At 46.1% G+C, this 12008-nt stretch overlaps 1 protein-coding gene across 1 annotated transcript in view; it reads left to right on the forward strand.

Annotated features, from left to right (window-relative positions):
* Nucleotides 1–463: 463 nt before the first annotated feature.
* The window catches only part of SLCO3A1 (solute carrier organic anion transporter family member 3A1), a 135409-nt gene continuing 123864 nt past the window's right edge, over nucleotides 464–12008 (forward strand). The window contains exon 1 of the mRNA XM_033070607.1: nucleotides 464–643. Within this exon, the coding sequence (XP_032926498.1) occupies nucleotides 470–643 (174 nt within the window). The 5' untranslated portion in view covers nucleotides 464–469. The remainder of the gene's footprint in view (nucleotides 644–12008) is intronic.

Here is a 12008-nt window from a genome sequence, read left to right on the forward strand (position 1 = left end):
CATCCCCGCTCCCTCGGCCGGCGGGGGCGCGGCCGCAGCCGGGGTAGCGGTGTCGGGGTCGGGGCGGGCGCTGCGGTCGCTCCCCCCGCCGTGCCCGCAGCCCGGGACGGGGACGGGGCCGCCCCGCCCGCCGCCGCCGCGGAGCCTCCGCCAGCCCCGGCCCCAGCCCCAGCCCCAGCCCCGCGCCTTCCCCGCCCCTCGCCGGCGGGGACGCGGATTCGGCCTGCGCGGAGCCGGCGGAGAGAGGGAGCGCGGCCGGGCGAGGGGAGGAGAGAAGCGAGGAGGCGGCGGCGGAGGCGGCGGCGAGCTGGCCATGGCAGCAGCCCGCGGGCGGAGAGGCAGCCGCGGGTTGCCGCTGTGATTGGCACCCCGAGCGGGAGGAGGAGGAGGAGGAGGAGGCGGAGGAGGAAGGCGCGGAGCAGCCGCGGGCCCGCCATCCCGCGGCGGCGGAGCGGCGGTGCCCGGGAGGATGCCGGGGAAGCGGGGCTCGGCGGGCGGCGGCGGCGGCAGCGAGCTCCCGGGGGCCGGCGCGCCGCGGCAGCGCAGGCGGCGGAGGAAGGTCTCCTGCTTCTCCAGCATCCAGCTCTTCCTGGTGTCCGAGTGCGCTCTGATGCTGGCCCAGGGCACGGTGGGAGCCTACCTGGTGAGTGCGGCCGGCCCGCAGCCCCCCGCGCCGCCGGGGCTGAGCCGCGGGCGGGGGTGCGCAGGGGAAGTTCCAGCTCTGCGGGCAGCCCCCCAGCCCGGGGGAGGTCAGGGCAGCCCGGCGTTCGGCGGCTGAAATGACTCAGCAGTGCCGAGGGGTCACCCACCCGCTGCCGCCCAAGTTGTGCGGCCGCTCCGCGGGACTCCCGAGCGGCCGGAGCGCGGCCGTGCCCTGCGCGGGCTGGCACCAGCGCGGCTCCCCGGCCGGCCGAGCGCTCGGCTCCAGCGCCAGCCTTTGCACTTCGCACCGAGTAAATACCGGCACAAGCTAGTGGGGCATTTATTTCGTGCCTCCCGCGTTACCGCTTTTCCTCATCCTCTTAAGTGATGCAGCGGTGCAAAGCGCAGCAGCCCCGAAAGTCCCGGTGTCGGGTACAGAACAATCCAAATAAGACTTTGGCACTAAATCTGCATAGTGAGATGTTGGTGTCAAAGGCAGAAGTGTAGTAGAAGAGTTGGGAAGATGTCCATACGGCTGTGCTTGTGCCTTGAAGTGTACAGCCTGTGGAAATGTTCTGCTTCCAGCAGATGTAAGTGTATAGTTGATTTAAATTTCTCAAAATAGCTTCTTGGATTTGAGAATTATAGTTTCCATGGAAAAGAAATGTATTCGTAATCTCTGAGGCTTTTTGAGGCCATACACATAATATATTCCACAGTAAATGTACGAACTCTGCATTTGGTACTTGTATTCAGTATTTAGCATTGCTTCTCTCACATGCTCAAACTACTTATGCAAATTTGTACTGAACGTGATCTATAATTTTTCAAGGTATGTGACTAAACTAACCATGGTTAATATTCCCTCTTAATATGAAATGGAAATTAGAATTCATCTCCATATAATAAAACATAAGTTTGAAACATAGTTGTACTTCCAAAGGAAACTGCATCAGATCTGATGAGATAAATTCAGCAGTTCTATACCCTAGGTGAGTCTATGTGGATATAACTTAATTTGTAGGAGCCTGACAGGAACATGCCTGTTTTATGTGAGTAACACCTTAGTAAGTAAATAGATTGTTTCCGATGAGTTACTTGCAAAATGAGCTGTCAGTGTGAATGAGTGTAGGATAATCCTTCCTCAAAGTAATAGCCAAGGAAGAGCCCACGGGTGATGTCACCCAGTGGGCACCTGTGTGCCAGGAATGCATGGATCTGCTAGAGGGGTGTACCAGGGATGCATGGATCTGCTAGAGGGGTGTACCAGGGATGTGTGGAGCTGCTGGAGGACTGTGTATCAGCATGCTTCACTGGCATGTTTGAGAGTAGGATCAGCAGCATTAGTCCCTAGCGTGGCATTTTCCTCAAACTCCTTTGCATTGCTGACTCCTCACCACTTTAGCATTCCTTTTCCTGTTTTCCTTAACTCCTGGGGCGTGCTTTGTACCGGAGCAGTGTTGCGGCTCCTTAGGAGTGTTTCACACATCCCAGCTCCATTCTCTGGAAATGAGCACTGCGATTCACAGAGTCCTCCCTCCTCCAAGGGGTGAACTCCTCTGAGGTGCTGCTGTCTCCACTCTCTGCCTTTCTCCAGGGCTGTATCCTGAGCAGCATGACACTTGCCTCATGGCCAGCAGGATCCACAGGCAGAAACAGACAATTGGGCAGTGGGGGGAAAGAAAAAAAGGCAAATTAAACTCAAAACAATCCCTAGCATGCATAAGCAGCGGCCCAGCTGCAGTGGGCAAGTGTTCCTCTTGTTCCCTGTATAATTTATCCGCCGTCGTTGCAAATACCACAAAGCTCTTCATACAATGAACAGATGCAAATGTGGAATTGTCATTGCAGGGTGAATCTGTGCTTAAAGCAAATCTGCCCAGCACGGTGCTTACAGGTGCTGCAGGGGAGTGAGAGCAGGAGCAGCAAAGATGCTTGGTGGAAAGGACTTAATGGTTTTTGCAGACCGAGTGTCCCGTGGGGCCAAGTGCTGTTCTCAGGTGCTGCCGTGGGGTGGAATCCGTGGAGGCACTGCAGAGTGGCCCAGCTGTACCTGCAAGTGGATATTCATTTGCTCAGGCCCCTGGGATGAGTAGGGCTTGGTGGTGGCTGCTGGGCTGCTCCCCGAGGGACAAATTAGCAGGCGAGACGAAGTGGAGAGCAAACAGAAAGACAGACAAGATGCTGCATAGGACAGGCACAGGGTGTAGTTCTGGGCAGTTGAATAAACTACTAATTTTAGCTTGTCAGCAGCGAGGGAGTTCTGTATTCATACTTCTGCTTTCCTTGGCCACATGTGTGACTTTCCCTAGTTATTTGTAACTCAGGAAGAGAAACCTTTTTTTGCCTTATACGGCGACAAGTTGGTTTCCTCCGATTTTTGTCTTGTTCGGCACAGGGAGACCATGAGAGCAGAAACTCAGCTTGTTGAGAGAACAAGCCAGGGGCTTGGCTTCTCAGGAGTGATTGAAGAGCTCGGTTTGAATTTGGCTTGGCTTTCATGTCAGTACATTTGGAAGTGGCTATTGTTACTTCTTTTCAGAGATGTAAAAAACCGCCCCTTTTCCATGTTCACTGTGCAACAGACTAGCAGCAACAGCTTGAATGTATGTACAAAGTATACATTCATTCATTATGTGGTTTTTAAGCAAGAATCATTCACTTTTATTTGTTCATAAACATTGTGCTTGCCAACAGGGCTTTATAAATAATAAATGCTGATAAAAATCTATATAAAGTCCAATTCTTTTCCCACAGAACTCAGCAGTGAAAATACCTCAAGGTACCAGCAGTAGATGTCTATGTTTAAATAGTGTGATGTCTCTGAGGTTCTTCATGTGAAGTTTTAGGGAGTACTTGATCAATGTCACGTTCCAAAATATTTGTCTATTATTATGCTTGCTGTTTGCAAAATGCACATGTTCCAGAATTACTTGGTGCCATATCCTGCATAGTTTATGCAAATACAAGCCTGCGCTGCTGCTTTAATTTCTGGGGCTGCTGAATACACCCTATTATTTGCATATTCGTGTAAGGTTTTGTGTACACATTTATTTGGCTTCATCTAATTACTCCTGCGTGCTTTTGGAAACTTGGATTTCCCAGCAACTGCAGTGGAGAAAATGCTGCTTGTAGTCTGCAGGCATTCCTGCTGCAGAAGTTACTCAGGATTTTCACAGCAACTTTGAAAAGCCCAGCTGATTTCCACCTGCAGTCGCTCTCCTGCAGCGCTGGGCAGTGGATTAAAGAGCTGAGGGTGAGTGGTGCAGATGGCACCAGGAGGGAAGGGCTGGAGCCCTCCTCCAGCTGGAGCCCTGTGCCTTTTGGGTGGATGCAGCAGTGTGATCAGTCATGCCAGCCGTGCAGCGATGAGGATTTCGATAAGGCTGATTCACATACCTTGGCAACACTTTCCTGCCTGTCTGCCTCCCTCCCCATGAATTCCTACGTGCACTATATTTTGGAATATTCTTACTGGTAATAGCGTTCCAAGTGTTCCTGATGGTTCATCGCTGAGGCATTTCATCACCCTGCCAGTCCAATCTTTTGCCTAACCAGTGGTGAAATCATTGCTTGAGCAGAAGGCAAGGAGACCTCAGTTTGACAGTCACAGTTTGTGGAGCAGGAGGAGAGTTTAATTTCTCTCCCTAGCCTTTAGCCTCGACTCACTCTGGTTCAAACTGACCTAGTTGCAAGCATCCAACATCTGCCAAAGTCACGGGCTTCTTTAGATAAAGGGCATGCATATGGGAAGCACGTTGGGAACCAGTTCTGTGGTGTGCTCTGGGGAGCTGTTTTTACAGAGCTTTACTGAGCTGTCTCTGTTTGCTACAGCTCTGAATGCAGCTATTCATGTGTTTTATCAAGTGATAGAGGATGACTGGCCTGAGCATGGGATGGAAAGGAAAATAATTGGTCCCTCCCAAGGAGGGTGCATTGGTGTTTGCGTGGGAATGAAATGCCAAATTGTTTCTTGTTTTGCTGAATGAAAACTTTTGAGCCATGCTTAACTTTCTAGGGAGAGCTTTGCCCATGCAGCGGTGTTTGACTGCAGCCTGTAAAAACTCTTTTAACTAAGTGCCTGCAGTAAAAGTGTGCAGTGTGACTCCAGGTGAGAGAGTGTGTGTATGTGGTCTCTGAGACTGGCTCCTTCTGTGCAGTTTTATTGCTGCTGCGGTTTGAGATATCAATGCAAATCTTGAAATTTCATCTTCAGGAAAAAGATAAGTACCAAAGATAAATACAGAAGTTAATCACCAAAGGGTTCCTGATGGAACAAACAGAAATAGGGGCCCTGTGTGATGAACAACTGGGAACTGAAGGGTTAACAGCAGAATCTGACTCTTGGATTTTTAAAATTTGTTTTGCTGTCCAACCCTTTCCCTTCCCATGCTGAATATAACAAATACAATCCTGTGTTCTGTGGTACAGATTTGAGCAAACCCTCCTTGAAATCTGGCAAGATCTGCATGGAGGATGTCATTAAAGTCAGTTTTTGGAATGCTGCAGTGCTTCAGATCTTTCTGTTGTCCTTGGTGCTGCACAACTGAATTTGCCTCTGTGTATTTTCAGTCTGAATGGATGGGGTGGGAGAAGTGTCACAGGTGGGGAAACTGAGGCAGAGATTAAGAACTTGATTCTGTTTCTGAAATGATTGATAAAGAATTTGATTGGTTGGCAGCAGCAAAGCCTGAATAGCTAAGGCATGGGCAGACTTAATGCAAGAGCAGTTTTTCCTTTTTAATTTATTTTTGTTTTTAATGAAGTATTTGTTTTCCTAGAACAAGAATCAGTTTGAAAATACTGCTCTTTTTTTTCCCCTCCATCCTCAGTAGTGCTGAGTAATAAATTAGCTGTAATGTTCATAATTTATTTGTCACTAGGGTAGTTAAAGGGGAAGAAACCCATGGAGTGAAAATAAACGTTTTAGTGGGGGTGAATATTGCCAAGCATTGGCTGGTTATTGCTTACTGTTCATTTTCCCTTAATGTATCTTTGCTGGCAATGTTATTTCTGGAAAGTTGTTTCTGGTGTGCCTTCCCCTTAGAGAATATTGTCTGTTCTGCAGCTGAGTTGCACAGAAAGTTGTTCTTAACTAGGTCTTTTGACTACATTCATGTTTCTTTTTGAAGAAGCCTTTTGATATTTTTGGGGGTCTCTGACTGCAGGGTGGAGCAGAAACCAGATCCAGCTCTGGGTTCTGATGCTTTCACGCTCCTGTGGGGTGTGCATGGAGAGTGTGGCATGGACACATTAGCATAAAAACTTTATGTTATAGAAATAAATTCCAATCTAAGTGTGGATTTTTGAGTACCAAGAACACTTTGTAACTGGCATGTATGTGTCGATTGGGAGAAAGGTTTTTTATTTGCTACTAATAGATGAAATGGTGTGGAGGTAGCATGCTTATCTCTTATGTATTATGTGAAATTTGCAACTTAACAGTTTGATGTCTTCTTGGTTAAATGCATTTAAAGGCAAAATGCACTTGATGTCTAAATGTGGACTAATTGATTTTAGTGTTTTTATTATTTTTTAGCAGAAAGTTTGGCAGTTCTTCCATTTCTCTGTAAGGCCCAAGTGATGTTTGTAAGCCCTGAAAGAAAGAACAGTTAGAAATGCTATGGTCCATCACAAAACCAATGTCTCATTTCTTCTGGCCAGCCTTTGCTTCCAGAATCCCTCCAGCTCTTGCAGGGTGCCTGTGTGACTGGCTCTGGGTGGTTTCATGGCCTGCAGTACTCCTGCAGCTGAGGTTTAAAGGGATCTTGGACTGGAGCAGAGAATGCACTGCTCTGAAGGGCTCCATTCGTGCTTAGGAACTTCATGCAGTGTCACTCTAGTGGTCCTGCAGCCCCAGGGAGAGCCCAGTGGAACTGTGATCCCTCCCCTTCTCTGCAAGGCAGAGCAGATACTCCCTGTTACCCAGGAAGGGGTGTTTATCAGGTTTTCACCAGATTTTTTTCCCTTACTTTCAGGATATTGTAAAGGACCAAAAGCCAACTTCTGTCCTGCTGCAGTAGTGTAAATGTATTGCTTCAGAAGGGTTATTCTGCAATTCATCAAGAAGAATTTGTCCTCTGTGTATTATAATCCTTATTTGTAGACTCCTTGGTCTCCCTCTATTCCTTCACAGGAAGATCAAACAGTGACAAACTATTTAGTGGGTGAGGTTGCACCTTGGATGAATTAGTGTAGCTTTGTCTCCTGATCAACACCAGATGAAACTACAAGTGTTATATTTTAAGCATCATCCAAAGAAGTTTAAATAAATGTGATAATACCTTTTGTAGTAACTCCTTTAAGTGCTCCAGTGAAGTTTGGAAGACTTAATTTTCCTATTGTACAGAAAAATGGGCCACTGATTTTGATTTACAAGGCTTCATTATAGCTCTGCAGCAAAACCAGGACTAGAACCCCATGAGTCTCGTCTCCAGGTCACCTTGGAACAGCCACTAGACTCTGTCTCTGCAGACAGTCAGGGCAAAGCAAATAGTGGAGATTTCACACTGCCCTGCTCCATATGCTGTCAGTAGGATCAATAGTGATTGCAGGCTGTTGAGGAAGCTCCTGGAGTGTCTGTCACTCCTCCCATCCCTGCTGGGAAGGCTCTGCCCTGTTATGGGAAGCATTCTGTAGTGTTCAGAGAGGTGGTCCCTGCATCCACACTGTTTCTGTTTGAGAGGATGGGGAAAAGCAGCGTTCCTTTTCCCAGATGTTAAGCAGGTATGCAGTTGTAATCAGAGGTAAGGACTTACAGCACAGGTCTGGATCTGCCTCTCCTCACTCAGCAAACTAGGAAACATTCAGAACTAAGATCAGATTTTCTAAGCTCTCCAGTTAGCAACATTTTTTTTTCCTCCCAGCCTTATTCTTGATGTGCTTGAGCATTTTGCCACCTTGCTGAGGTGCAGGCAGCCCCCTCCTGCTATTGCCCAGTGCCCACCGTACTGGAGATCTTTCACTGAGCTGCTGTTGCAGCAGTGCCTGAACACAGTCTGCTATTTTAGATGACTGCATTGTAAAAGCAAAATATTTATTTCTGCTTTCCTTCAATGTTTACCATCATTGTTATTTTCAAGAAGAAAAAGAATTTGCTTCGGTTTCTATTTTTCTCCTCTGTTGCCTCTCCCTTCAAGTAGCCTTTTGAAACCTCACCAAGCAGCCAGCTGATTTCCCTGTATTTTTTAACACCATCTTGGTGTCTGCAGCTATCACTTGGATGATTTCTGCATGTTTGCAGGAACAGTGGCTGTTAGATATGTGGCTGTGAGGGCCAGTGTGGGAGCACAGGAGTTGTTATTCCATGCTACATCTGTTTCCTGGGCAAGGATTTCTGGAACTGGCTTATTTTTAATATTTAAGTGTCCTTTTGAAACACTTACCATGCTGTTCACTGTATAGTTCATAATTCCTTAGTTTACTGAAAGTGAAAAAAACCTTAAAATTTAGTTTATGGTAATCCATCAAACAACAGTGAAGTTTTTGACAGAACCTGGATAATTCAGTTGTATTGAGGTCTTCATGACTCACCCAGTTTCTGAAGCAGCTATGGCAGGTTTGTTTTTTGGTGCTTTGATGTTTGCATCTGAATCCAACCTTTTCTTTAGTTATTTTTTTTAAGGGCAACGACAAACTCTGCCATAAGGAAACTGAAAGAAAGCTCGGCTGTTGAGATGTGTGGTGTGGGTGTGGAAGAATACAGAAACCTTTCAGAAATGTTTCACTTTTCATTTTCAAAGATGAATAGTGGTGAATTTGTGGCATGCTTTTTTTTTTCCCCCCACTGAAAGACTTTTGGCTGAATTGAAATCAGCATTGGGTTTATGTCAATATAGAAGAAACAGCCTTGAAATGCATGTTGCATGTGTGTATTTTAGGATGATACCTAACATTTTAATACCTGCAGAACTGCATGAAACAATGTGGAATTGCTTTGTAGTGGAGGGTGGGTAGTGGTGCCCTCTGCATTCCTAAAACAGAGTAATTCCTCTATGAAATGATGTTTAAGGTGAACAGTAAATATTTTTCCTTGAGTCTTCTTGGTACAAATATTAGATGGAGCTTTTCATGCTTTCAGCTGGCAGGAGCACCTGTGTTCAAACACAGCATGGCCTGAGATAGCAGTGGTGGACCTGTTTGCCACAGCAGCACAGAGTTCTGAGTTTTCTGTAGTTTCAGATGTGTTTCATCCTTTTAATTCTCCAAAGGAATAACAAGGAGTGAGTAAGCATCATAATTTAATAGTTTTGCAACCTGTCCTGTTAAACAATGAACGGTATTTGTTTTCTCTGGTGGAACTTTACCAGGAAGGGCTGCAGAAAGATTTTTCTGGAGTTCTTGTTTTTTCTTTCTGAAAAGGAGGATATGAAATAGTTGCTACCTCTTTCCACTTCTCAGCTTCATGCAAACATAGTTTGGCACATCATTAGCAGGAGACCAGAGATTTGCTTGGGAGAGTTTTTGGTGCTGGAATGTGGATTAAACCTCACACCTTGGCTTGAAAGGAATCTCTGAAGGGAGATGCAGGAGGACTGGCATGTGCCTTGCTTGGGACAGTGACAGGGCAAGTCCCTGTACCTCTGAAAAATACCAGGGGTGTATGTGCACATGTGCCTGTCTACACTGAGAAATGCCAAGAGAGAAGAGTACAAGCATTTAAAATTTTCCAAGAGAGAAGCTAAAATACTGACTGGAAGAAAATTATTTTGAAAAATATGAAAGGGGAATGTCCCAGTGGTGTCTTGCTGCTTCTTGTGCCCTTATAATGAGTTTCATCTGCTGGAAACATGCTCACTTCTCAGCCTGACATGGTCTGAGTGTTGTATAATGATGCACTGAGGTTTCAAATTTGGGATGGATCCTTTCTTACCCAGTAATTTGGAAACAACAGAAAAATATCAGTTTATAACTAAGGTTTGATTTTTAAAGAGGAAGAACTTAAGACCTTCAGTTTTTCAATCCTACAGCTTGCTTGTCATCATCTCACTGAGCTCAGGAAGAGCTGTAATTGTTGTGATTTAGGAAAGCTATTTTCTCCAAGTTATTCTTCAAGCTTTAACTCCTTTCTTGTTAAAGGGTGTCCACTTTGCTTGGTGAGATGTTGTGGTGTGTTAACCTTGGTCTGCAGCCAGATCTCCACCCAGCTTCTTTCTCACTCCCTCATCAACACAGTGGGGGCAGAGAAAGAGGTGAAAAAGCTTGTGGGTTGAGATAAAGCAATTACTGTCAGGGATAAAGCAGGCTTAACCTGGGAAAATTGATTTTCATTGCAAGTTAAAATAGATTTTGATGTTCAAAACAAAGCCAAAAATCAAAGCACCATAGCCCCCCATCCCACCTGTTTTTTCCCCTAGGCTCTCTGGGAATATCTCTCTGTCAGATCCTCACTGTGCTGTGCTGGGAGAGCATCCACCCTGGCCATGAGCTAAACCATTAATCATGCTTGAGCACTGATGTGCTCTTTGCAGAAATGTTGGCTGCTGTTGGGTAAATGGTTTCCCCTGTGCTTGGGTCCTGTCTGCACTTGGTGATCAGTCACTGGTTTTTGTGGTGTCCCACTGGGCAGCAAGGTTCAGCCCAAGGAGAAGCTGTCTGTGACCAAACAGGGTGGTGTTCTTTCTGTCCTGCAGGGATTGTCTGTAAAATGTGGTTTTTGTGGGAGTTAACCTTCCCATAGCCTATGCCAAATGCTCCAGCTTGTGATACAGAAAGTGCTGGACCCTTTATGAGAAATTGTGGGCAGTGTTTTTAGGGCTTACCAGCACAGGAAAACTGTGGGTTTTGTTTTTGTCTTGTCCAGCGTACAGGGCTGAGTGTGGTTAATTACAATGGGCCTTTCAGCCTCTGCATGAGATGCACACTTTGTTTCCTGCTGCCTATGGCTAGTTATAATGCAGGTCCTTATGTCTGAAGTCAGTGCAGCTGCTGGCTGAGGGACAGGAGCTTCAGCTGAAGGGATGCCTTGTCTGGGGGTGCTTGTTTGTGATGGCTGTTTGGGTGATCCTGTAGATATCTCATCCGAGGTGCTCAGTGCAAGGAATGCCCACTGAGCTCAGCTGTGCTCCTGCAGGAACCTGCCTTGCCTTGTGTTCTCCAGCTTTTCTCCAAAGAGGGGTGCTTGGATCACAAATTTCTATTTTTGATACCAAAACCACATGGCTACTTGAGTCCTTGGGTAACAATTCAGTCTAGATGATAGTCTAGGTTGGGTTTTGGGTTTTGTTAGTTCTCTTTTTATAGTCTGTGGTATTTAATACTATTAAAACAATTGTAGCTCAAGGGAGCTGCTGAGGGTTACTGAAAAGCTTTCCCCCAGTCTTTGGGATTCAAACCTGCCAACTTCAGAGGGCTTGAGAGCAAAAGCTGGAAGTATTCAAGTATTCTATGGAGCTAGATAAACCCTTCACTTCCATGAGTTAATTTGCTTAATTGAGGCTGCTTCTGCTTTGACAAACCACTGTGTGAGTGAATGGATTTCAAAATCAGCTTGGGAGTTTTTTGATGGTTATTGAAGTTAAGCCACACTAGCAAGCCATGTGCTAGAGGCACAGTTTTGTGGGTTTGCTGTGTCATTTGGCAAAACTGCACAAACTTTCTCAGATGCTGGCCCTGTAAAGAAGTTCTGTGTTTTCCATGGATCAGGATGCATCAAGACTACTGTTTTGCACTTAATCTCAGTTCTTGCTCTTTCTCAGCAGGAAGGCAGAAGTTTCAAATTTCTTATTGCTGTTTCTTGTGGAAGCATTTGGGCCTTATGGTGTAGCCTCCCTTATTTAAGATGGCATTTATTGATTTGAATTATGCAGCTTAATTCAATGCTGGACAAGCTTTATGCCAGAATTTTATTTTGCCTCCTTATATAAATTGATCCCTGATGGATTACTGTAGTTGTAAGATCCCTAATGAATTACTGTAGTTGTATATAATGACTCTTGGGAAATACTGGATGCAGCTCTAGAATCTGTTCTGTGTGTTTCCAGATTGCAAACTTTTGAAGTCTATCCCTGAACAGTGCCCAGGGTCCCTTGTTGTTATCTGAGTTTTCCAGATACTCCCACACTAACAGACTGCATCTTTGGTATCTGTGGGCAGGTATCCAGTGAGGAATTGGTTAGCAGGAGGTAACTGGGTACTGGGAGGTAAATCTGGATGCAGAGTTCTTTCTGGGATTTGGTGTAAGGGTGTATGGTCTCATGCATGGAAATTTCTTCCCAGGCTCTCCTACAATGTTTCCAGCTCAATATTTCTGTACCTCTATGTTCAAACCAACTTGCTCTGAGTTGCCATTACAGTTTGGGGGAGTAGTTGGCCATAATAGACAAAAATGTTCTGCAAATAGCTTGTGGCAAAGTGTGGTCTCCTGG

The sequence above is a fragment of the Catharus ustulatus genome, chromosome 12 (assembly GCF_009819885.2).
Source record: "Catharus ustulatus isolate bCatUst1 chromosome 12, bCatUst1.pri.v2, whole genome shotgun sequence".
Taxonomy (NCBI): Eukaryota; Metazoa; Chordata; class Aves; order Passeriformes; family Turdidae; genus Catharus; species Catharus ustulatus.